This window comes from Mirounga angustirostris, unplaced genomic scaffold, assembly GCF_029215605.1.
Source record: "Mirounga angustirostris isolate CCGP_5_RB_7025 unplaced genomic scaffold, mMirAng1.0.hap1 SCAF_12, whole genome shotgun sequence".
Lineage (NCBI taxonomy): Eukaryota > Metazoa > Chordata > Mammalia > Carnivora > Phocidae > Mirounga > Mirounga angustirostris.
Window position 1 is genome coordinate 14,989,540 of NW_026991720.1, and position 26,756 is coordinate 15,016,295.

Here is a 26,756-nt window from a genome sequence, read left to right on the forward strand (position 1 = left end):
ACTTCCCTTGTAGATGAGCTCTTTCTGGAACAGCAAAACCTCTCTTTATCCTCCGTGGAGCTCATGATGAAGAAAAGCACCGTGCACAGCACTGCACATGTGGCCTTAACAGAAACTGCCCCAGGGTCCCAGGAAAGCAGTTCTCTCCACGTCATATCATCTCCATCCACCACTATTTTTGATACAATCTTTTTTAACCAAGGAGCAATGACCCAGAGTATAGCAGATCACAGCATCTTGGTGGCAAATTATGTGTCGATGATGAGCAATGCGGTGGTCAGAGAGGATGATGAGATGGATAACTTTTTGCCAGAAGCTCCCTGGACCACTTCCCGCGTGGTCTCTCCGATTCGGTATCTCCCGGTCAGCCCGCCGGCGCTGACTCCATCCTCACCCATTATTTCTTTACAAGACCAACAGATGACATCAGCGTGGCAGAACACAATGCAACAACCAACAACGTATCCCGAATCCCCCTGTCATTTCAGTGCTTTTCGGTCAGCTTTTCCCACATCCGAGGGCCTGCTTCCAACTCCTGGTAGGAACTTGGTGCTTTATCCTACTGACGCTTACGGGCACTCAGCGAGCAGGACTTGGCCGGAGATTGTGGCTTCAGGCACGGAGGAGGCAGAAACCCTTCCTTCTAGCTCTCTGTCTGCAGAGCCTCTGCCCTTAGGCAGTGGCCTGACTCAGCAGCCTTTGCCCTCCTGGGCGGAGGTCCCACCGCCTCCAGAGGATGTTCCGGCCACGGCCAGATACCCTGAGGCGACCACAGCTGTGAGTCGTAGTCTAGAAGGAACCATCCTTTCTAGAACAGAGCCTGCCTCCGCTCTGGCACAGATGGCCCTGGCTTGCAGTGGCGGCAGCCCAAATTCGGCTTTGTTCTCCTCTTCTCCCGCCTCCGTGTCCTCTTCTCCTCCATCAGCGGATGTTTCTTCTCACCCCCCTCTCCCCGGCAGCTCCGCTGAGACGTCGGAGCTGCCGGGCGACGCAGTGGTCGTCGCAGCCCTTGAGGACGACGCTCGCGGCCTGAGCCCGCCGTGCACGGGCTGCGTGTCCTGCCGCGTGGCGTCGCCTCGGCTCGTCGCGCCAGCCAGCCTCCCGGGGGGGGAGGACGCGGGCTCGGGGGACGGCGCCGAGACCCTGTCGGTGGGCGCCGCGGGGGCGCGCGGCGTCTCTCCGCCCAGCCGCGGGGGGGCGGACTTCCCGGATTTCGGAGAAGAGCCGCGGGACTGCGAGCCGCGTTTCCCCTCCCGGCCGGCGGTTGCACTCTCTTCTCCCTCCGCGGGCGCCTCAGGAACGAGCGGCGGGGTTTCAGCCGCGGCGGCTGCGAGGCGTGGCGGGGCCGGCGCGGTGCCTCCTTCCCGCGGCCGCCTCTCCGCGCCAGCGTCACCCGATCCTGCGCCCTTGGGCTCCTCCCCCGTCGCCGAACCGCCGGGGCCTCCCTGGGTCGCCAGCCGCGTGCTGCCCGGCTCGTCCGTCCCGCGCCCCGCGGGCCCCAAGCGCCCCGCGCCCGCTCGCGGGGACCCACGGCCTTCTCCTCCGGCTTCCGCTCGGGGCGCGTCCGGGGAGCCTTCGCTGCTCCCTGGCCCGGAGCCTGGCCGCTTTCCGGCACGTGAAGCCGCACGGGCCCTGGCGTCCGCGGCCGGTTTTCTCTCAACGCCAGCGCTGGAGCTCGGCAGCCTGGCCCCTTCACCGTCAGAAGGACTTGCCCCTGCGACTGTGGGGACAGCGAGTGCGGCGGCCGCTTTCGCTTCTCAGGCGTCCTCTGCCGCGGCTGAGACGCTCGCGTGGCCCGGCTCTCTCCGTGCGCCGTCCGCCCCGCCTTCCGTCCCTCCCTCCCCAGACTCTGAATGTTCTCAGCCGCGGCCGAGTTCAGACCTTCTTTTACGAACCTTCGCGTTCCTCCCTGGCTGCTCCGAGATGCCGCGCCTCTCAAGCCTCCCTTCTGATGCTCTCAAGTCCTCTGAAGCCGCAGCGGTTCCCCCGACAGGTCCCGAAGCTCCTCTCACCGCAGCCCTCACTGACACTACCTCCTCTTTCGAGTTGTCACTCGTTGCCCGTGACTCTGCGGTCACCACCCTGGTGCCCTCCAGGTCTGAGCCCACCCTTGACATTTTGGCTCTTGGGACTCACTTCCCGTCACCTTTGACTGCTTTTCATCCGACACCCATTTTAGCAGAATCTTCTCTCTTTCCAGCTCCAACTCCAGCACCTTCCAGTGACGAAGTCAGTGCTACGCGTGACCGCTCACCTGTCTTCCCCTCTTTCTCCAAAGTCATTGCCAGTCCCACACTGCTGGTCACTGATGCGTACCTGTCGTCAGCATCCTCGTTTGTTTCTGAGGTGGTCCCCTCACCTCTTCCTACAGAGCCAATATTCGTGGGCCCGTCATTCACACCCACAGATTTACCAATGAACACCTCCACGGAACCCACCTCACCCAACACCAGTGCTGCCCCTGATCGGACTGTTGACAGCACCCCGAGCAGCAGAACTGCGAGTCAGAACCCCCCCGAGAGCAGTTCGGTGCGACCCCCGCCGTCCCTTCATCCCGTGCCCACCTCCACTTCTGAAGCAACTGTTGATAATCCGGCACCGGTCACCACCAAGCCGCCATATGTGTGTGATATTACAGTTCCCGATGCCTATTTGATCACAACCGGTAAGGCTCCACTTCAAGTCACCTCTTGGTTGGGGTGATCTTTCTCAGGTGCTTGTACGGAATGCCTCTGTGACATACAGCATCCTGGGAAAGAGCGGGGGCTTCGGCCCCAGGGAGCCCCTGGGTGGTAACCCTCACTCCTTCCCCTTTCTCCTGTGAGTTCTCTGGACAGTTAGTCTCTTGACCTCTCGGTTTCCTCAGTTGTCAAACAAGGATAACTGTGGCATCTACGTTGTTGGGTTATTGTAAAGATTTAAATGCATCATTGCACATAAAGTACTTAACCCAGTGCTTGGCACATAAGAAACACCCACAAAATGCTACATATTAGTAGTAGCACTAAGAGAGATGAAAGATTCAGATGGAGGCTTAGGAGCGTTTGCTAGGATCTTTGCCTTTGGAACTCATAGCCTGGTGGATGCGTAGATGGCACGATTAAAACAAAAACCTTCGTGTTTAGCTCAAGCAGATGCACAAATGTGTAAGGGCAACCGCTACAATTTCTTACTCTTTTCCTTGAAAGGAGGGAGCACTTTGCCCCTACGTGTTCCTGTAAATGTCACTTAGATCCTGAGATTCCGAGAAAGAAACAGGGAGCAGCTAAATGTCTGATCTCAGTTATAAACTTTGATCTCCACCCTGGTCCACAGCCCGAGTGACTGGCTGACAAGCAGCAGCTTCCCTTGTATCTGCCCAGCTGCTTTAGTCTCGTGAAATCAGAGCACGTTTGACGTCATATCTGTACGTGTCCAGTGACTGTGGCCTTCTTGGTTGGGTTCTCCAGCTTGTTCTTCATCAGGAATGACAGGCTGCGTGTTAAGTCTTGCGACCTGTTAATATACTTAAATACAATATAATATTGATGTGCAGCCTGGCTCTGTGTGTTGTTGATTTTGGTGGGAATGGAGGATAGAAATGAAGGAAGGGGAAAGAAGTTGATAGAAGTAGAGGAGGAATGGAGTGGAGCGGAGAAGGAAGAAGAACAGGGAAACGTAAGGTGAGGAAGGAGAAGGAGATCATGCTGTGAGGTAGGCCATGCATCCTCTGCTCATCATGGTGGTGCCACCACCCTCTGAGGTCGTGGGGAGAAGCTGAAGCCTTTACTCTCTTAACTCCCTCCCTCCCCTAAATAAGGAACCATTTATTAATTCATTTGACAAATGATTATGCCTTTAGAAGGTTTGAGAGTAATCTACATGAATGACATGGATCTGACCTTCAAGGAGCTTAGATTCTAGTAGGGTAGACACAAGCCATGTTTTCTTGGAAGTTGTGATAAGAATGGTTGAAGCAGAGTTCTATGAAAGTGACTTTTGAGATAGATGATGAGGGATGGGTTTGGAAGGATGTGAATTGGAGGTGCACACTCAAGAGGGCTGTCGTCTGGAGATGAAGGGAAGTGTCCTTCTGGTGGAAGGCGTGAACACAGGTGGAGAGGTCAGGCAGCCCAACAACATTCAGCTTGGCTGGTAATTAGACTGTGAAATGGGAGGAGGAAGTAATTATGCTAGGAGACGAGGTTGGGGCTAGTGGTGAACTTTCGTCTGTGGGAAAACAGTAGTCCAGAGGAGAGAGAAGAGTTTCTCATAGACATGATACTTTTCTTCCTTTTCTATAGCATTACTACATAGTAACCACAAAGTGGTCAGTTACAAGAAGCTTATTAAAAGAACTACTGAAAGCTTCTTTATTTCTTGGATTTCGTGACATTTATGATACTTGTAGGCGTAATGTGTCTTTTCAAATTTTTCTACAAATAATTAGAAACCATTTTAGAAGATCTCTAAGAATATCAGACATATATAGCCTGGATTAACTGTCGTAGAGGATATACATTTAATGAATTTGGTGTTCTTTGTTAGGGATCCGAGTATTTGCAATAGCTTTTGGGGTAGAATTCACTCACTGTAAATGTACACTTCAACAGGTGTAGTAAATATGGGGAGTTGTGCATAAGTATCCCTAGTGTTACATTGTATTTTTAAGTGGACAGGAATGCTATCTTTTGCTCCCAGTGGTTATCTTTGAGCCCTAGGAAGGATCACCTCATTTAGAATCTTCATTTAGATTTGGCCTTGGTTTCTTTTAGTCTTTTAGTAATTATCAGAGAGAGAGGGTTGGGGTGATTACTTGTCCTCTGAAAGGGTTCTTTTTATGGAGCTCTGTCATAAAAGTAAGAGCCCTCCGCTGATCCGTGGTGGACTCTTGAGAGAGCACTTCACCATGTTTATCCTCTAGGGGGTGAGGCTGTGCTTCCTACCCAGGACCTGCCGGACCCTGGCCTCCTCAGCAGGGCTCTTTCGCCTCTCTTGGCCCAAACTAGATATTTGGAGAAACAGATATTTGTTGTCGATGATCCTTTTCCCCCAAAGACCCTTGTGCTCATACCCTGACGTTATAGTTTAGATCTTACTTAGATTAACTAGAGAAGGTGTAGGTTTTCATGGTGGGTCGTGCAGACTATTCAGAGTAATACTTGGATGGTTCACCCTTTAGATGGGGCTACTTGCAACGTGTACTTCTTCCTTTGGTCTTTTGGGTTTTTCTGTCTCTGATTTTCCATTCTGTCTCTCCATTCCCCAAGTTTAGCTTTTGAGATCTTTCCTTCCCTCCCTCCGGTCTTTCCTCTCTCCCTCCCTCTATTTCTCTGTCCCTCTGTACCTCCGTTCCTTCCTCCTTTTCCCTTCTTTTCCTTCCCACTCATTTTTGTCCTTCCCTTTAAAACCCATGTTGTAGTCTGTCCTCTTGGAGCCCTTGTAGTCCAGGCCAAGTTGGCCACTGGTGTGTCAGCAGACACCGTCAGGGTGTCTGCATTTGTTCTAATGGTCTTATGAATTAAAAAAGCCCTTTCCCGTGCTTACTATCAAGGTCATCGATCAGTAGAGAAAACAACTGAATGTAACTTAAATGTTTTTTTTTTTAAAAAAGAATGGAAGATACAGAGCGATTCTGTCTCCAGTTTTATTTTTTATTTTTATTTTTTTAAAGGTTTTATTTATTTGTCAGAGAGAGAGAGTGAGAGTACACACAAGCAGGCAGAGGGAGAAGTGGGGTCCCTGCCCAGGGCCCTGGGATCATGACCCGAGCCGAAGGCAGACGCTTAACCCACTGGGCCACCCAGGTGTTCCCTGTCTCCAGTTTTAAAAATCAAGAATAGGAAGCAGAAAACCGAATAATAATTTCAAACGTATTTAGATTCTGCATTATGAGAAGTTAATGGCAGAGGAAAGAAAAAATAATAGGGAAAAGAAGGGGGAGCAGCAAGACATGTTTACTAAATACTGAGAAAGAGGCTCTCTTATTACACATTTTAAAATAGAATTTCTTAGATGTGGAAGGAGAGCTAAATATAGCTAGGCTTTGTTATAAGAAATATTTTACTTCCTACATAAAATTTTAATACATGGGGATCGTGAAAATCTTTCCCGCCCCGTTATTAGTGGTGAAAACCCTTCCCTTACTGCATTGAAAAATTGAGGTAGGAGACCTCATTTTACAGGGGAAGATGTCATCTAGTTTTGCTGAGTAACATCTTAAAGTCTTTTAAAATATTACTGCTGAGAGTTTTAAAACTTTGTGTTTTACCATTAGGGGCATAGCCAAGAGACAGAACACCTGGGAATGTCCAGATCCACAGCCGTTCCCCTGTTCTTGCGTAGTCTGGGCCTGATTTTTACAAAATGATTTTGGCAGCGGCTGTCACAGTTTGGCAGAGCACAGGCTCTGCTTTGGGGACCAGAAGTGTGACGCCCACATTATTCATAATGAAACTAAACTGCGTTTGGTGGTTGGCTTTGGTTTGTAGTGCTGGCCAGAAGAGCTGTGCAGGAGTACATCATCACGTCCATCAAAGAGGTGTTGAGGATTCACTTCAACCGGGCGGTGGAGCTCAAGGTGGGTGCCTGTGGCTCGGGAGCTCAGGCTGAAGGCATGTCATGGTTCTAGAACGCTCCCTATCCTCTCCTCCCTCCTTCTCTTGGTGAACACCCGCTCATTCTGGGTAGCCACTCGAACGTCGCTTCATCAGGGAAGCCCTGATCCCACCTGAGGCCAGGTGTAGTCCACTGGGGGGATGTGTTGGCAGAATTGGAGCAAAAAGGCTCTAAGACCAGAGTTGGGGATGATGACGTGATGATTCCCTTGAATTACGTAAAAGGACTTGGATTAGAATTTTAATTAGATTTTAGAGTGAGTGCGTGTGCGTATTTCTGTAGACTTAGTGGGATAGAGATAGATTTCCATACACAGTGGACCCTGTGCTCCTACCCCCTCTCCCCTGATGAGGTCAGAAAGCCATGCTTTATACCTGCACCATCCTGAACAGAGCCACGAGCCACATGTGGCTACTGAGCACGTGCAATGGGGCTTGTCTGAATTGAGACATGCTGTAAGTGCAAAACTGACACAGAATTTCAAAGGCTGAGTGAAAAAAGAAATGTAAACCATCTAATAATTTTTTGCATTGACCACATGTTGAAATGATATTTCAGATGTATTGGGTTAAATAAAATTAATTTCACCTGTTTCTTTTTACGTTTTTTAATGTGGCTACTAGAAATTTTAAAACTGCATATGTGGCTCATGAACTTCTTTTGGACAGCCCTGCTCAACAGATAAGTGTTCCTTCACATGTGGATTAAATACAACGACTTTGAATTCTCCGTAACTCATTATTCAGTTCGTATTATTGGCTGTTCTTTCTCGCTGTTTTTGCTCTTGTAATTTTACGCTGTTTTTGAGACGGTTGGCAGATCTGTAAAAGGGATAACTAAAATAAAATTTTGATTGTCTATGCAGCCCTCCCCCTTCATTTAAAGCTACCTGTTTATTTTTTACCTTACTTGCTCTGTTGTTTTTCTACTTCATGCAGCTTCCTTTAATTTTGAGGTACAGCCCTCTCAAATTTGATAATTACTGTCTTTTGTGTTTTTTTTTAAATTTTCATAGGTTTATGAACTATTCGCTGACTTCACTTTCCTGGTAACATCGGGGCCTTTCGTTTACACGGCAATATCAGTCATAAATGTACTTATAAACAGTAAACTTGTACGTGACCAAACTCCTTTAATCCTGGCTGTGAAACCTTCCTTCCTTGTGCCAGAGTCCAGGTTCCAAGTTCACACGGGTGAGAAAACTGAGCATAGTTGTTTTGATTGATTTGTAAATAAAATTTTATTTTATTTTTTACATTGTTAAAAAATTGGGGGAGGATTTTAAACAATTCATTTAAATTAAAAAAAAGCCTTTATAATTACAGAAGACTTCTAGCATATACAAAAGGGCACAGAATAGTTGAATGAGCCTCCATGTACTCATCGTACGGCTTCAACAATTTTCACCTCCTCGTCTGTCTTGTGATACCTATGTGCCCTCCTCCCACGTTATTTTGATACGGCATCATGTCATCTCACCCATAAGTATTTCAGCTCATGCCTCTAAGAGATGAAGATTATTGAATACACTCACACACACATATCCACAGTTGAATATGTTCCCATTGTTCCATCTATCCCCCCCCCAGTGTTTTTTGAGGAGTTGAGAGTATTTTCACATTTCATACTTGAAATGTTTCAGTCACTTGCATCTTTTGATGCTCCCATTGTTATCTTTTTCCATTTTAAAAGATACAAGTCACCTTCACGTTGTATGTATTCATTTGGGGCAGAGTTGGTTTTCTCCGTTTCCCTACTAGGAGACCGCTAAATACTACCTCTCAGTACCTAATCCCATGCTATGGAGGCGTTTTTTGAGTTAGGTAGTATTTTTTGCCTCCTCATTCCTCAGTCCTAAACCAGTGCCTGGTTCATGGGCCTGTGATTGCTGTCCTCCTTCTAGTTCTTCAGTTCGTGCCTCAGAGTGTGGATACCAGCTTCTGCAACTTCACCCAGCGCATCGAGAAAGGCCTGATGATAGCTCTTTCTGAAGTGAGAAAACACCACCAGGGGACGCATAACTTCACCGTGCAGGTGAGAATAGCACTGAATGCAGAACAAGGTGCTTTGTCCTTTTTTTTTTTTTTTTTTTAAAGATTTTATTTATTTGACAGAAAGAGACACAGCAAGAGAGGGAACACAAGCAGGGGGAGTGGGAGAGGGAGAAGCAGACTCCCCGCTGAGCAGGGAGCCCGATGTGGGACTCGATCCCAGGACCCTGGGATCATGACCTGAGCCGAAGGCAGACGCTTAACGACTGAGCCACCCAGGCGTCCCTGTAGTATGTTTTTTAACCTCACAAATTACGTAGCAGTATTGTTCATTTATACCATCAGTATTGTTTAGACTTAGCCATATCTTTATCATTTATTTATCTTTTGTTCTTTCTTCTCAGATCTTCCTTCTGGGGTAATTACTTTTCCTTTTGAAGTATATCCTTGCTTAGAGAGGCCCCTCTACTGAAGGTCTTCTGTTGGTATAATCACTTTCTGTTTATCAGAAAATGTCCCTATTTTAACAAATAGAGAGTATTGTTGGTTGTTCAAATCTAAGATGTCAGATATTTTCTCTTAGTACTTTGAAAATTTTATTTCATTGTCACTTGGCTCCTAGTTCTGGGAAGTAGTTATGTGATGGTGATTAATTGCAGTCCTTTCCTCTGACTCATTTACAGTTTCTCTCTGTCTTTGGTGTTCTGTAGTATCATCATCTGTGTAGATACGAGTATGTATGTATGTATGTATGTATGTATGTATGTATTTATTTAGGGGAGGGGCACAGGGGGAGGGAGAGAGAATCCCAAGCAGGCTCCACACCCACTGTGGAGCCCAACACAGGGCTCAATCTCACAATCCTGAGATCATGACCTGAGCTGAAATCAAGAGTCGGACACTTAACTGACTGAGCCACCCAGGCGCCCCGGTGCTTTGTCCTTTAAAGAGGAACTCGTTTCACATGTTTGTTGAGGCCACGATTAACTCTTCCTCTCATGGAAGAAGTTCAGTTCACATGAATCGAGGTCGATCTCTTTCCGGGGCACCGAGTTCACGTAGTGTGAATAGGCTAGGCGTATTTGAAGATTACGGAGCAGTAGGATGACCACGGAGCTCAGGTGTGGTGAGCTGGACAGAGATGAGCATATGCCGGAAACACAAGAATGTTCTAAGAAGGAACGGTATCAACCTAAATACCCAATGGGGGAGTGCCTCAGTACACGGTGTTTCATGTTATGAGGGACCACGAAATGCAGTGCTTCACGCTAAAAACAGAATCTAGCCACTCAGGAATGAACAGGCTTTGTGTGTATTGTATGGAAACCCCTGATGTTGTTATATTTCTTTGATATTTTTTCTCCGTATCCTTTGTTCTCTCTTTCTAGAATTTATATTAAATTTTTGTAAACTTGGAGCCATGTTTCATAATTCTTATGTTTTCTTATAGTACCATCTCTTTTTAAATTCCTAAACTTTGTCCTCTGAGTCATTAATTTCGTCTTCAGCTCTGTCCATCATGTTTTTCAGTCCCTCTGCTGAATTTGCTCTCAGCTGTCATTTGTCTGTTGTTCTTGGCTCCTTTTTTCATGGTGATTTCTCCTACAAAGATGCAGGATTATTTTGAATGATGATGCAAAATCACCTAGGAAGTCTCCGAGGACATTAATGAGCATTTGTTAAAAGTTGCCTTCTGGTTTCCACGTTGTCTCTGTTTTCCCTGCAGCCATTGTTCTCTGTTGATCTTGGTCCTTGGCGTTCGGGCTCCTAGTTTTCCGTAAATATTTGGAGACCTTTGGTTAGTCGCTGTTAGGAGTGAAGAAGCAGGTTGTTAATTTTGGCCAGCTCTCCCGTTCAGCTGTGGTGTCTGTGTCTATATCTGCCCTGTCTCCCGATGGGACGATTCCCTGGAGCACTGGGTCCCAGGCAGAGGATGAGGATGGTGGGGCAGCCTGGGACCCCTGCCCCAGTGCAGGATAAGGATTTCTGGGGATGGAGCGCTTCAGTGTACTTTTTGCAGCAAAGCTGCCCTTTCTTTCGTTTTCTTTCCTTCTCTGTCTCTTGTGTGCTCTGGTGGATAGAAGTCTCTACCCTCCTTCTTAGGGGCCAAACCCACACGGTCTGTTAGCCTGCTCTGACGGGGAGCTCCTTTTCCTTAGGGAGTGGTTCTTTGGGCAGGTCAGGGTGCAGATGTGGCTTGGCCGGCACTTCTGTGTTGCCTTGCCTGTGGCAATTAGAAGGGAAGAAGAGGGAGAATCAGCTCAGCTCTTTGGTATACAGGCATTGATTAATTGTACTGACTGCTGTTCATGGCCTCCTCTGGTGTCCGTTCCTGCAGAGTTCTCCCGGGGCCCCGGGGGAACCGGCTCTCTGCCCCTGCGCTCCATGCCTGTGTATGATTTGGGTCTCAGTTCCCTCAGTTCTGGTTTATATCATTATGATCCCATCCTCTCTCCATCTTCCAGGAATTTGACAGAAATCTCTGATTTTCTTCCATTCTCAGAGCTGTTGTAGATTTGCTCCCCTTTGTTCAGCTTATTATTTCAGGGGGATTTGGGGTGGGAGGGGCGCGGAGGGACTATAAATACATGTGTTCAGTTCATCACTTCATGGGAAAAACATTTTCAGTAAACTGAGAATTTTAAGTATTGCAGACGGGAACCAGGTTGTGGAGCTAGTTCGTTCCTTTGAAAAACGTTACCTCCTTTCAGCAAAAAAAAAAAAAAAAAATCAATGAGAGAAATTGTGAGAGAGAAATCATCGGCTTTTAGCTCGGTGTTTTGCTTTCTTTTGGAAGCTTACCCCACCTTCCTTCTTTTTAGATCTTGAATATCACCATGGGTGCGTCAAGGCCGGCTCCTCGGCGGGGCCCGGTGAATATCGTCTTTGCCGTCAGGGGCACGCAGGGGTTTCTGAATGGGACAGAAGTGAGCCAGCTGCTCAGAAACTTGAGCGTGGTGGAGTTCAGTTTCTACCTGGGGTACCCAGTGCTCCAGATCGCCGAACGTGAGTACGGCTCTCTCGCAAAGTGCTGGGAAAGTGGCCGCAAGTATTTTCATTGCTTGGGCCTCTTTTGAAATATTTGGCTGAAGTCCAGAGTATAAATCAGATAAAATCGGAGCATCTCAGAGTCAGTTCAGGGTGGGCCTCCAGAGGCCTCCTCACCCACTGGCCTTGTTTTATTATTGTCCTATGAGAGTAAAGGGCACTGGTAAAGCCTACACAAGTTCTGGAAAAGGTAAAACCAGAGGCATAGAGAACAGACCTGTGGTTGCCCGGGAGATGGGTGGGAGGAAGGCTAGACTGCAGAAGAGTAGCAGAAGGCAACTTCTGGGGGCTGATGAGCCTGTTCTGTATCTTTAATGTGGTGGTGGTTATGCAACTTTGTGCATTTGTCAAAAGCCATAAAGCTGTACACCAGAAAGAGTATATTTTACTGCATGCACGCGTAAAACTAAAAAAAGAAAAATAAAACAACAAAACCTTTCTTCCTGGCTGAAGCAATTAGAATCACGGTGCAAATGGAGCGGGGTGGGGGTGGGGAAAACATTTACTTCAAAAAACAGTAGATCCCAGGGTTGAAATCAGGCCAAAAAACCATCAAATTCTTTTTTTTTTAAATTGTTATGTTAATCCCCATACATTACATCATTAGTTTTAGATGTAGTGTTCCATGATTCATTGTTTGTGCATAACACTCAGTGCTCCGTGCAGAACGTGCCCTCCTCAATACCCATCACCAGGCTAACCCATCCTCCCATCACCCTCCCCTCTAGAACCCTCAGTTTGTTTTTCAGAGTCCATCATCTCTCATGGTTCGTCTACCCCTCCGATTTCCCCCCCTTCATTCTTCCCCTCCTGCTATCTTCTTCTTTTTTTTTTTCTTAACATATATTGCATTATTAAACATCAAATTCTTTTTCAAAAATGGAACAGCCAAATGGTCTAATGACTTTTATGTGTTTTAGTGTGCGGTTAATTAAATGAAAAAGGATAACTTGTCAGATGCCAAAGTATATGGGCAGGGATAAAAACTGTTCTTTACAAATAGCGCCTATTCATTCTGTGCAGTGCAGGTATGGGTAAAATAGTATGCTGGACATCAGGGGTACCCCGGGACTGTACGAGCCATGCCAGGACATAGGGTCACTTTACCCGGAGTCATTGCTGGGAAACCCTAGGGCCCCGGGGAGCACAGTGTGAAATCTCATTGCTCTGGAACAATGAGATTTCAAGGGGAACTTGCAGGCGGGCGGGCAGCCGGGCTCTGTCACTTGGTGACACTCGAACCAGCCTTTTACTTCTTTTTCTCCGCCTTTCTTCTGGAGACTCTTGTGCTCAGAAACTGCATATTGTCCGTGCCTTCACACCAGTCTGGCATTTTGTTCTAACACATTTTGTGCTAAAAGGTATAAGAAAGGCGAAGTACTGTGACTTACCGGGTACTCCCTAGACTTTACCTTCCTGATGGGTGCGAACATGTTTTCACGGATTTCCCTCCTTTCCTTTTTATAGCCTTCCAGTACCCGCAGCTGAACTTATCTCAGTTGTTGAAGTCCTCCTGGGTGAGAACAGGTATGTCTGACTTACATAATGTTTTGGGAACTGTAGGAATAAAAAGTCTGGGCGGGTGTATCGAGCATGATGCCGACTTTCTTGTTTCTGAGTCCTAAATTCAGGGCATCATGTCCCTTAAATTCTTGGCAAAGAATGAATGAGAAGGGAATTCAGATTCAGCTGTGGGAATGTGTCCCACTGAGTTATGGCACAAAAAGGATTGGCTTTCTTTAAAATTCATACATCAAGTCCAGGGGAAGGTCTAAGAAGAACTGAGTCTTCTGATCCAGAACAGGATGGAGTTCCAAAGCAAGGATCTCTCTCTCTCTCTTTTTTTGTTTTCTAAAGAGCCTTATTTGTTTGGTTTTATGAGGATGAATAAGGTAGCTCGGTGAGCAAATAAGAAGGTTTTTTAAAAAGTCTTGTGGGCCTGGGTCAGATATTTATAGCTATGGCATTGTGGATAAAGGCTTTCTCACGGGGTAATCAAAGAATAAGAGATAGTGACACACTCACTGTGTGCCCAGCGTGTGAGCGGCTGGGTAAGTAAGTGGTCGTGGGGAGGATGTGTGCCGTATAATGATCACCGTCTGTGGCTTCTCAGACCCTGCAAGTTCTCCTTGCTTCACATACAACTCCCCATGTAAGGGCTCCACCTCTTTGCCTGGTACAGTGGCCCCATGTTCCAGACCATTTTCACAGCACTTCAGAGACTTGTCCATGGTCCTGTCTCAGCAGATTTGGGCCAGTTCTGGCTGAAAAGCTCAGGGGTTTTTCTCTGAGGATATGCTAACAAGCCCATTATCTGTTTGATAATCTTGTTTACCACAGATGTTTTAAGACAGGCACCCTTGTCTCGGGTCAGTTTATGCATCTAAGTCTTGAGTCTAGATAAGATAAGAACTCAGAGCATTTCCAGAAGTTTTAAAATAAGGATGGATAAAATATTTGCTCTTGTGTGGGAGTTCTTAGCTCCAAAGCTTCTATGCTGCTGAGTTCCTGGGACTTCTGGCCACCAGTCTGTGTAACAGAGCTTGGAACTGTAAATAAGACCCCTGAGCAGCACTTCCTGGCTCCCCATGACCCCGTTCATGTTCACTTTTTCCTCCTCTTAATGTCTCCTCCCTAGGGATGGGCACTTCATAGGAATCCAACATTAATTTTGTCTTCTACACACACTCACTTTTCCTCCACTGCTAACTTGTTTTGGGGCCTGCGTGTGTTTCATTTTGTAAATGCAGTTCTCCTGGGCGTTGTCGAGAAGCAGCTCCAGAATGAAGTGTTTCAGGCTGAGATGGAGCGCAAGCTGGCCCAGCTGTTCAGTGAGGTGTCCACCCGGAGGCGGATGTGGAGAAGGGCCACCATCGCTGCCGGGAACAGCGTGGTGCAGGTACTCTAAGATGGCCAGGGGAGGAGGGGAAGAGATTTCTCTAAAAACATGCAGTATTTTCATGCAAATGGAAAATGCCATGAGAAAATTCTAAATTTGGACTGATGACTCTATCAGGTAACAAATGAGCGTGGCAGCATTTCAGTTCGACTGGAGTCTAGACGGATAAACCCGTGGGGAGCATGGCAAGAGAATTGTGTCACTGGGTTGCCATGCCATCAACATGAGCATCATAGTTATAAATCATCTAGTGGAATAGACCGTAAGGGATCGGAGAGAGGAGAATTTTGTGCCCTCCCTTCTAGCACTTCATCCTCCCTGCCTCCTGACAACCCAGTCATGTTACCCGATTGTCTCCACTTTTGTTGTTGTTGTTGTTTTAATTGAGGTAAAATTGATATATATTATATTAGTTTCAGGTAATGATTTGATATTTGCATACACCTCAAAGTGACCACTGCAAGAAGCCTAGTTACCATCTGTCACCCTACAGTCCATTTTGTAAACTAGCAGGAAGGTTACAAACAACAGATTCGTTTGAATCCGAAAGTGATCCATTAAAAATGCACATGCTCGCAGAGAGTTGGAGGTTCAGGCTGTAATTTATTCCCATCTCAATGTGAATTCTGTTATTTTGGATTTTTTTCTTTATTGACTGCTGACTTCTAGAGCTAGGAAAACGGGATATTTAGAGCTATGGCATCACAGAGACAGGAAAGTGGGGTGAAAGGAAGTGCAGGGGCAGAGAGGTGGGTGGTTTGGGGGCATCAGCGAGAAAGATGCACAGCTGACGTGGGTGGGGGCGGCGCGAGTTTGCCTTGAGCTGGTGGCATTGTCCTGTGACCCTCTTACCGAGTTTTCCCCATAAGCATTGCTCTTGATTGCTTCTCCCAGAGTAGTTCCTTTGCCAGCTGCAGTTGACTATAGAGAAATTTTTAAAAAACTAATAAAAAATTGAGAGTAACATTAAATAAGCATGAAAGAAGGAAGAAATTAAAATGACTTGTAAAAGCCTCGCCTTATTTAGCAGCCCTGGCTTCGTGGAGCTCAAGGTCTTGGTGGAGGTTAATTTATGCTACATTAATTGTGCAAACTCCCTCAGGTAGGAATGTGAGGTCTGTGGGCGTGAATGAAACCACCCCAGCCAGCGGTGCCATCTGATGGATTGCATAGGGACTGCACCCCACATCTCTTCCCCCTTAGAGTGACCCAGTGTGGAGATGTAGACAAGTAGTAGACAGTGTAGACAACAGTGCAGGACTCTTCATCAAAATATAATCTGTAAAAGTGAAAGCATTACAGCAACCTAATGTCCAGCAGTTGGAGAATGAGTAAATACATTATAGTGAATCTTTATATGTTGGAATGTTATGTAGCCATTGTCATTTTAAAAAAATTTGCTGGAGTGGGGGGTGAGTGGGAGGGATGGGGTGGCTGGGTGATAGACACTGGGGAGGGTATGTGCTAGGGTGAGTGCTGTGAATTGTGCAAGACTGTTGAATCACAGATCTGTACCTCTGAAACAAATAATGCAATATATGTTAAGAAAAAAAAAAAAAAGAAGAAGATAGCAGGAAGGGAAGAATGAAAGGGGGGAAATCGGAGGGGGAGAAGAACCATGAGAGACAATGGACTCTGAAAAACAAACTGAAGGTTCTAGAGGGGAGGAGGGTGGGAGGATTGGTTAGCCTGGTGATGGGTATTAAAGAGGGCACGTTCTGCATGGAGCACTGGGTGTTATGCACAAACAATGAATCATGGAACAGTACATCAAAAAGTAATGATGTAGGGCGCCTGGGTGGCTCAGTTGGTTAAGCAACTGCCTTCGGCTCAGGTCATGATCCTGGAGTCCTAGGATCGAGTCCCACGTCATGCTCCCTGCTCAGCGGGGGGCTCTGCTTCTCCCTCTGACCCTCTTCCCTCTCGTGCTCTCTGTCTCTCATTCTCTCTCTCAAATAAATAAATAAAATCTTAAAAAAAAAAAAAAGTAATGATGTAATATATGGTGATTAACATAGCAATAAAAAATTTAAAAAAATTGAGGACTGGGTGTTACACGCAAACAATGAATCATGGAACACTACATCAAAAACTAATGATGTAATGTATGGTGATTAACGTAGCAATAAAAAATTTAAAAAAATTGAGGACTGGGTGTTATACGCGAACAATGAATCATGGAACACTATGTCAAAAACTAATGATGTAATGTATGTTGATTAACATAATAATAAAAAAAATTATTGAGGAGTACCTGGGTGGCTTAGTCAGTTAAGCATCCAACTCTTGATTTTAGCTCAGGTCATGATCTCAGGGTCGTGAGATTAGGCTCTGCGCTGGGTATGGAGCCTGCTTAAGATTCTCTCTCTCCCTCTCCCTCTGCCCTTCTCTTCCCTGCCCCTCTCCCCCACTCACACTCTCTCTCTCAATAAACAAACAAACAAATGAGTGAGTGAGTGAGTGAGTGATATAGTGAACAGAGGTTACCAAAGAATGCATGCACTGTCATCCAAATATTAATATGAAACTTATGAAAAAAAATTAAATATGCCAAAATGTTTATAATAATTTTCTTTTGTTGATTGAACTTCAGGTGATTTTCATTTTATTTTTTATATATTTTGTGTGTTTTCAAAATTTCTCCAATGAGCATGTAATTTGTACAGTGAACATGGGATTTTAATCAGAAAATAATTTTAAAAATGAAATTGAAAATGTTGCCCAAAATGATGACTCCGTCCTACTGTGGTTGTATGGATTCCAGCTATGAATCTGATAAGAAGTTATCTAGAAAGGATGCTAGAATTAGGTTTTACTGACTGTTGCTTTCAGATTGGACAAGTTTGTATTATCTTTAATTATATACCCAAATATATGGGAACCTGGTTTCTGCAAGGCAAAACCATTTCTAAAATGTATCAGAACTTTTCAGTGTAATAAATATTTACATAGTCCTTTGATAGTATTCCATTCTAAGGGCTAATAAAAAATTAATCATTACAGCCCAGTTTGGGGAGAGAGTAGGTGGTTAGGGAATAGAAGTGGTCAGGGAATTAGCCTAGAAATAGCAAACAAAGGGCAGGATAGATGAGCCCTTGTCAGGATGGGGAGGTTTAAAGAACAGATTCTCCAGGGATGAGAGTTTGGACCTATTTGTAAGGATCTTTATAAATAATCTTGAAGAAGGCATTCACAGTGAAATCATGAAATTGTTGATTTGCCAGAAGTTTCCAGTGGTGAAGGAGGGGTCCCTCAGCTGTGTCCGGAACGCAGGGCAGGGTTACAATTCTGTACACGTGGCTAGAAAATTAGCAGCTGCATTTTGCCAATGGCAAATGTAGAGACCAAAAATTCAAATTGCTTGTACAAAACAGAGGGCTTGGACTCATTGTTGATATTGCCCCAAAACATCAGTCCTGCATTTTGCTGGAGTCTCAAAGGGCAGTAAAACTGTTGCATATTATTAGAGAAGCAGCAACAAAATAGAAACATGTATTTATGTAAGAATGTGATGCAGCAAGTATACCAGATTCTGAAGTTCTAATGTGAAAGGGCTACCTAGAACGCCAGAGGGAGATCGATTCTGGGACAAATCAAAGTACTATTTGACCTAGGTGATTGTGAATTTATGCACAACTTTCTAGCTTGATTGAAAGACAATTGACACGACACCATATAGGTTTAACGTGTACAGTGTGATGATTTGACATGTGTATATGTTGCAAAGTGATCACCACAATAACATTAGTTAACACATCCATTACTCTTTTTTTTTTTTTGGATGTGGTGAGAATTTTTAAGATCTACACTCAGCACCTCTCAAGTATATAACACGGTATTGTTAACTACGGTCACTATGTTGTACATTAGACCCCTGGAACTTATTCATCTTACAGCTGGAAGTTCATACCCTTTGACCGCCATCACCCATTTCTCCCACCTCCTGTCCCTGGCAACTACCAGCTACTCTATTTTTATGAGTTTGGCTTTTTTAGAATGTGTGTGTGTGTGCGTGTGTGTGCGTGTGTGTGTGTGTGTGCATGCACGCGTGTGTGTCTGTATCACGTCACATCTTCTTCTTTATCCATTCGTCTATAGATGGACACTTAGGTTGCTTCCATGTCTTGGCCACTGTAAATAGTGCTGCAGTGAATGGGGGGGGGTGGTGGTAGGCAGATATCTTTGCAAGATAGTGGATTTCATTTCCTTTGGGTATATACCTAGAAATGGGATTCCTGGATCACATGGTAGTTCCATTTTGAATTTTTTGAGGAATGTCCATACCGTTTTCCACAATGCCTGCACCAATTTACATTCCCACCAACCATGCACAAGGGTCCCCTTTTTCTCCATCTTCTTTTTTTTTTATTTTAAAGATTTTATTTATTTGAGAGAGAGAGCACATGAGAGGGGGGAGGGTCAGAAGGAGAAGCAGACTCCCTGCCGAGCAGGGAGCCCGATGCGGGACTCGATCCCGGGACTCCAGGATCATGACCTGAGCCGAAGGCAGTCGCTTAACCAACTGAGCCACCCAGGCGCCCTCTCCATCTTCTTACCCCCACCTATCTCTTGTCTTTTGATGCTGGCAATTCTAACAGGTGTGAGGTGATACCTCATTGTGGCTTTGATTTATGTTTCTCTGATGATTAGTGATGTTGACCTTTTCATACACCTGTTGGCCATTTGTGTATCTTTTTGGGAAGAATGTCTATTCAGATCTCATGCTCATTTTTAAATCAGAGAGTTTGGGTTTTGTTTTTTTGTTTTTTGTTTTGCTATTGAGCTATATGAGTTCCTTATATATTTTGGATATTAACCCCTTATCAGATATATGATTTGTGCCTATTTTCTCCCATTCCATAGGTTGCCTTTTCATTTTGTTGCGTCTGTCTTTTGCTGCGCAGAAGCTTTTAAGTTTGATATAGTCCACTTGTTTATTTTTGCTTTGTTGCTTGTGCTTTGAGTGTTATATCCAGAAAATCATTGCCAAGACCAATGTCAAGGAGCCTTTCCCTTATGTTTTCTTGTAGAAGTTTTATGGTTTCAGGTCTTACATTTAAATCTTTCCATTGGAATTATTTTTTGTGAGTGATATAAGGTAGGGACCCAGTTTCATTCTTTTGGTTGTGAATATACAGTTTTCCCAACACCATTTATTGAAGAGACTATCTTTTCCCCATTGAGTATTCTTGGCTCCTTCGTTACCAGGGTCTTTTGTGGTTCCATATGAATATTAGGATTGTTTTTTCTATATTTAAAATGCCATTGGAATTTTGATGGCTACAGAGGGCTATAGATGGTATCTATAGGTGGCTTTGGATAGTATGGACTTTTTTTTTTTTTTTTAAGATTTTATTTATTTGACAGCGAGAGCACAAGCAGAGGGAGAGAGAGGGAGAAGCAGGTTCCCTGCTGAGCAAGGAGCCCGATGTGGGACTCGATCCCAGGACCCTGGGATCATGACCTGGCCGAAGGCAGCCGCTTAACCGACTGAGCCACCCAGGCGTCCCTGGACTTTTTTTTAAAAGATTTTATTTATGTGTTTGAGAGCGAGCGAGAAAGAGAGAGCACAAGCAGGCAGAGGGGCAGAGGGAGAGGGAGAAATAGACTCACTGCTGAGCAGGGAGGCTGACGTGGGGCTCGATCCCAGGACCCTGGGATCATGACCTGAGCTGAAAGCAGATGCTTAACCGACCGAGCCACCCAGGAGCCCCATGTTGCATACATGTACATCACGTACCATGATCTTTTTAATGTACTGTGGCATTTGGTTTGCTAGTATTTTGTTGGGAATATTTGCATCTAATTCATCAGAGATATTGGCCTGTAGTATTCTTTTTTTTTTTTTTTTTTGTAGTGTCCTTAGTGGACTTTGGTATCATGGTTATGTTGGTCTCATAAAATGAGTTTGGGAATGTTCCCTTCTCTTTACTGTTTTGGAAATTTTTGAGAAGGATTAGTATTAATTCTTTGAATGTTTGGTAGAACTCATGAGTGAAACCATCTGGTCCTGGGCTTTTGTTGTTGGGAAGTTTTTGATTACTGATTCAGTCTTCTTAATTCTTATTGGTCTGTTCACATTTTCTATTTCTTCATGATTCAGTCTCAGTAGGTGTGTTTTTAGGAATTTATCCATTGCTTCTAGGTTATCCAATTTGCTGGTGTATAATTATTCAGAGTAATCTTTTATGATCCTTTGTATTTCTATTATCTGTTGTAGTGTCTCTTTCATTTATAACTTTCATTTGAGTCCTCTTTTTTCTTTGTTAGTCTAGCTAAAGATTTGTCAGTTTTGTTTATCTTTTCAAAGAACCAACTCTTAGTTTTGTTAATTTTTCCTATTCTCTATTTTATTTATTTCTGCTCTAATCTTTGTTATTTTCTCCCTTCTGCTAACTTTGAGCTTAGGTTTTTCTTTTTTCCCCTAGTTCCTTGGGTTGTAAAGTTAGTTTTTTAAAGAAGATTTATTTATTTCAGAGAGAGAGAGCACGCGAGCACACTAGAGGAGGGAGGGGCAGAGGGAGAGGGAGAGAGAGAATCTCAAGCAGACTCACTACTGAGTGTGGAGCCTGATGCGGGGCTTGATCCCATAACCCTGAGATCATGACCTGAACCGAAATCAAGATTTGGATGCTTAACTGAGTCACTCAGGTGCCCAAGTTTTTTATTTGAGATCTTTCTTTTTTTTTTTTAAAGATTTTATTTATTTATTTAACACACAGAGAGAGAGAGAGAGAGAGAGATAGTGAGAGAGGGAACACAGTAGGGGGAGTGGGAGAGGGAGAAGCAGGCTTTCCGCTGAGCAGGGAGCCCGATGCGGGGCTCGATCCCAGGACTCTGGGATCATGACCTGAGCCAAAGGCAGACGCTTAACGACTGAGCCACCCAGGCACCCCGAGATCTTTCGTTTTTCTTGATGTATTGCATTTATTTTCTGTTTTTATTTGTCTTGATATTTTTTTAATTTCCCTTTTGATTTTTTCTTTGGTCTATTGGTGTTTGCAGGAGTGTGCTGTTTAATTTCCATGTATTTGGGGCGCCTGGGTGGCTCAGTTGGTTAAGCGACTGCCTTCGGCTCAGGTCATGATCCTGGAGTCCCGGGATCAAGTCCCGCATCGGGCTCCCTGCTCGGCAGGGAGTCTGCTTCTCCCTCTGACCCTCCTCCCTCTCATGCTCTCTGTCTCTCATTCTCTCTCTCTCAAATAAATAAATAAAAAAAAAATCTTAAAAAAAAAAAATTTCCATGTATTTGTGAAATTTCCAGCTTTTCTCCTATTATTGATTGTAGTTTCATACCATTGTGGTCAGAAGAGATACTTGATATAATGTCTGTCTTCTTGAATTTGTTGAGACTGTTTTGTGGCCCAACATATGGTGTATCCTAGAAAATGTTCCACATGTGCTTGAGAAGAATGTGTATTCTATTGATAGTGGATGGAATGTTCTGTAAATGTCTCTTAGGTTCCTGTAGTCCGTAGTATTGCTCAAATCTGCTGTTTCCTTACTGATTCTCTGTCTATGTGATCTATCTATTGTTGACAGTGGGGTATTAAAGAATTTATGAGATTTATCACCCTGAGAGCAGTGATTCTCAAGTGGTGTTGGTTTTGTGTCCTCCCTCCCCCACCCGGGTACATTTGGCAATACCTGGTGACATTTTTGGTTGTCACAACTGCTGAGGGAGGATATGGCTGTTGGTCCTGGCATCTAGTGAGTGGAGGATGGTGATGCTGCTAAATACCCTGCAGTACTTGGGCTAGCCCCCCACTGAACCAAGATGGCGGTAGTGCCCTAAAAAAAGAGGAAATGCTGATAAGATTCAAGACGAGATTGGATAGAACCTACAGTCGTTTCCGAGGACCAGGGATGTACCTAACATTAACGATTCATGTTGGGAGGACAGCAGCATTCTCCCATGATGTGTCGGAGCTGGTTGGTTGCAATTCTAGACTGCCTGGACTTGGCCACCATGTGTTCTCTGTATCCTACTTGCCCATTTGTCTCAGGGAAGACTTGGAGCAAGATGAGGCACATTTGTTATTCTGTGCAGAGTAACGTTCATTGTCCCTCTTACCATTGAGAGCATCGTGGGGATTCTGGCATCCAGAATGGTATCCGGAGCTCATTATGAGGATGGGAATGAATCCCGAATAACACAGTCAAGCTAGAGTGCCTTGAGCAAGGGCATTTAGAAACAGGAGCTTCAAAAATGCTAATGGTTTCTGTTATCTTTCAGATGGTAAACGTGTCAAGGCTGGAGGGAGATGACAATCCCGTGCAGCTCATCTACTTTGTGGAGGATCAAGATGGAGAAAGACTCAGTGCAGTCAAGTCTTCAGATCTGATTAACAAGATAGATATCCAGAGAGCAGCCATTATCTTGGGTTACCGAATTCAAGGCGCTGTTGCCCAACGTAAGTGTGTGAGGCGTAGACCCTAAGTACTGTCTGTGCTGTGCTGGGGTCAAAAGCCAGTTTTTTGTTTTGTTTTTTTTTCCCTTTTTTGGACAATGAAATCCGAATTTAAAGCATTCCTATGTGCACAGAGTAGATTTATGTCTTAAATCCTTATTATTTAATCCGTGGCACTTGTATAAAACATCAGTTGTTTTTTGTTTGTTTTTTAAAAGATTTTATTCATTTGTTTATTTGAGAGAGAGCAAGCGAGAGAGCAGGAGCAGGGGGGGAGGGGCAGAGGCAGAGGGAGAAGCAGGCTCCCCGTCGAGCAGGAAGCCCAACGCAGGACTCCATCCCAGGACCCTGAGATCATGACCTGAGCCAAAGGCAGACGCTTAATCAACTCAGTCACCCAAGCACCCCAAAATGTCAGTTGTTAAAATTCACTTGCCAAGTCCTTTATTTCAGCTGCTTGTAGTTGTAGTCCGCACTACTGTTTTCCTACCCAGCATTTTGTATCCCCAGTGTTAAGGGTCCCAGTAGCTTAAGTTAACTGTAATATTTTTTCCCCTACTCCTGTACTATTTCTTGTTTTAAAAATTTTGTCTTAGGTAAAATAACTTGTTTTCTCGGTATTTATTCCAAAACCTTGCCTGTCATATTTTGAACGTTAGTGGGGACAGTTAGTCACACAGGAAGCTGGGAGGTGCCCTCTGCATTTATTGGCTTCCTGCTGAGTTTTTTAACACAAAGAAGTCCTTGATCCTTACCCTTTTCAGTGCTGTTTCTCTTCCTCCCCATCCTTGCAGTGCTTCACAATTTAGAAAGAGGTATTTTGATATTTCTGTATTATTGTTGGAAGATACTTGGCTCCGGCCCTCGGCAGCGGTTGCTCCCAGTGCCTGATTTTTCAACTCCCAGATTTGGGGTATTTAAAATTAAGAAAAAGGAGAGGCACAGAAGAGTGTTTTCCTCTAAATGTTCCTTTATGAATCAGACTGCTATTTTAATGTGGATGCTTTTGCTTATGAGCCAGAGAGCAGTCCTTGTAGGAGCTTGGTGATATTTGCTCCCAACAGTAAATGGATAAGTAAGTGTTTGGAAGGAATGGGGCATCGGGGAATATTGAAAAGTTCTTTATAGAGAACACATAGCCTGCAAAGGCACCTTTACAGAATGACAGCTTCACAGTTATCCTCGGTAACAGAAGATTCTTTGTGACATCTGTACTTGTCCCTGGAAACTAAGCAGGACCAGGGCTCATGGGCACACTGTCTAATTCACAGATGATGATGGGGAGAGTTTAAGCAAATAATCCGTTGGTGGTTTGTGTATTTGAGATATGATTGCATATTAGTATGTTCTGTTTCAAAGCAGTGAGGAAAAAAAATAACAAAGCACTTATATATCTTCATCGAGGGCATTTCTGATTGTAGGCGAGGTGCCCCACTCCAGCTAAGCACTTCACCTTTGAAAGAAGATTAGTTGCTATGGAGTATGGGCGCCTTTCAAGCTCCTTCCTCTGTTCTTTGCACCTGTTTCCTCAGCTTCCCGCTAAAGACCACGGGATAAGGATCGTGGGATTGGAAGCCTCAGCCAACATCAGGCTCAGCCCCCAGGCAGCTGTAGACCCTGGCAGCCGGGCCTCGTTTGATGCATCTGTGCCTCTCCCAGGGTGTTCTAGATTAGAACTAAGAAGAGCATCCAGTTGTCCCAGCTCCTCGGTTTGATTCTGTCACTCCTGTATTGTCAGTTGTTATGCAAAATGAGCTACGTATATAGACGTATTGAGGCCAAATTTAGAGATTAATACTTTGTCCCTTTTTCCATTTCCTACATAGTCTCTGCTCTGTAATTTGTGCTTCCTTCATAATGCTCATGCTTTAGAGTGCTTGCTCCCCTCCCTTGTCACTCTCAGAGGCCTGAACCCACACTTAAACTAGCACCAAGAATCTTCTTTGTTGTTACATCTTTGAGCAGGAACATTTTGATCCCATAGCATGTGCTAACCATTATGGAATATGAAAAGAGCATAAAACTTAGCCTCTGCCCGTGGAGACTGAACTGTATTTGAAAAGACAAGACTTAGAGTCATGACCATATTAATGAGTAAAGTAGTACAGTATATCAAGATGACATATTTATGTAACAAAATGCTTTTTAAAATAGTAAGGTACCGGGGCGCCTGGGTGGCTCGGTCGTTGAGCGTCTTCTGCCTTCGGCTCAGGTCATGATCCCAGGGTCCTGGGATTGAGTCCCACATCGGGCTCCCTGCTCAGCGGGAAGCCTGCTTCTTCCTCTCCCGCTCCCCATGCTTGTGTTCCCTCTCTCACTGTCTCTCTCAAATATTAAATAAAATCTTAAAAAAAAAAAATAGTAAGGTACCGTTTGCTAGGCAAAGGCACCCAGAGCAAAAGAACTTAGACAAGGAGGAAACTCGCCTTCTAAGCGGTTTTTATGAAGTGATGGTAACAGATGAGAAGGTTGGGCAGAGGGGAGGGGGACATTTTGGTCTGGGGCATTTGGTAATTGGAATCTGAGCTTTAAGAGGAGCTGAGTCCCTTGAGAGGATGAGTACAGAATGAAGAGGATGAGGGCCCAGGACCAGGAGGCAAGGTTAGGGAAAGGAGCTGGTGAAGGAAAGGAAGGCAGAGTGCTTGAAGTATATTCATCCCAGGTCACAGAAGATGGGAGGCTGCAGCAGTGGTCTGGGTGGTCAGGAGGGTGGGGAATGGCAGATTCCGAGTAAGTAAGTTGGATGTCATGTAATTTTAAAATTGACATCTGGTGCCTTAAATCTTGTTTCAGGAGTTTAGAGAGAGACACAGGTGAAGAAATTAAGACAGTGTTTGTAGACTATTTATTGGGATTTCTGATTTTTAGTATGGAAGCGTTTCTGCAGTGAGATTAGGGTGGAGCTAGTAGAATACATGGGAAGTCAGGAGACCTGGAATTAACATAGCTCTGCCATTGGATGAGCCATGTTCCCTTTAGACATGTCAGTATGTCACCATGGTCCCTCGGGCATTGAGGATGTAGTATTCTATGTTGTGCTTGTTCACTGCATCATGTTTCTGATCATCAGGAGATTACAGAGTCTAACCGCTTGACTTGACCTGAAATGACAAGGACTTTCCAGGTTTCTCATCGAAGAAGCCATGTTCCCTGCACAGAAGGGCTGTCAAGTAAGTGAGTGCAGAGGAATTAGTGAACGACCTGTCTTCTTTGTCTGCAGCCTTGGACAGAGTGAAGAGGCCGTCCCCTGAGTCCCAGAGTAGCAACCTCTGGGTCATTGTCGGTGTGGTCATTCCAGTGCTGGTGGTGATGGTGATTGTCATCATCCTCTACTGGAAACTCTGCCGCACAGACAAGTTGGACTTCCAACCCGACACGGTGGCCAACATCCAGCAGCGTCAGAAGGTGAGGGTGTGACCCCCCAGCCTTCACACGGGCAGTCATATGGGCTGGGGTAGGCTGAGTTCAGGCTCTTGATACTGAAAGCTGGGTCAGAAAGCTGATAGGGACATTTTTTTGGCTTTAATGGTGGTATCTCTTTGCCTCACGTTTGCTACTGGAACCATGATTCTTCTGTAGTGTTAATTATACGCCAAGAAGATGAAGCTGTATCAGGGCTTAGCAGTGTTATGAGCTCTGAGTTCTACTGTGATTTTATTTGTGAAATGATTAGTTCAAAGATCACATCCATTTTTGTATGAATTCTGATCTATTTTAACCCTGGATATTTTCAAAGAACGAGAGCCAAGGGAGGTTTTCTCAGATCTGTGTGTCTATTTCTTTCATACACAGTTCCACTGGACGGCTCCT

The 26,756-nt window shown here is 45.0% G+C and overlaps 1 protein-coding gene across 1 annotated transcript in view; it reads left to right on the forward strand.

Annotated features, from left to right (window-relative positions):
• KIAA1549 (KIAA1549 ortholog) overlaps window positions 1-26,756 on the forward strand; it is a 142,800-nt gene that overhangs the window by 53,849 nt on the left and 62,195 nt on the right. Inside the window, exons 2-10 of the mRNA XM_064574911.1 lie at window positions 14-2,665; window positions 6,471-6,559; window positions 7,613-7,790; window positions 8,501-8,631; window positions 11,411-11,594; window positions 13,104-13,163; window positions 14,387-14,535; window positions 22,772-22,949; window positions 26,167-26,351. Of these exons, the coding sequence (XP_064430981.1) occupies window positions 14-2,665; window positions 6,471-6,559; window positions 7,613-7,790; window positions 8,501-8,631; window positions 11,411-11,594; window positions 13,104-13,163; window positions 14,387-14,535; window positions 22,772-22,949; window positions 26,167-26,351 (3,806 nt within the window). The remainder of the gene's footprint in view (window positions 1-13; window positions 2,666-6,470; window positions 6,560-7,612; window positions 7,791-8,500; window positions 8,632-11,410; window positions 11,595-13,103; window positions 13,164-14,386; window positions 14,536-22,771; window positions 22,950-26,166; window positions 26,352-26,756) is intronic.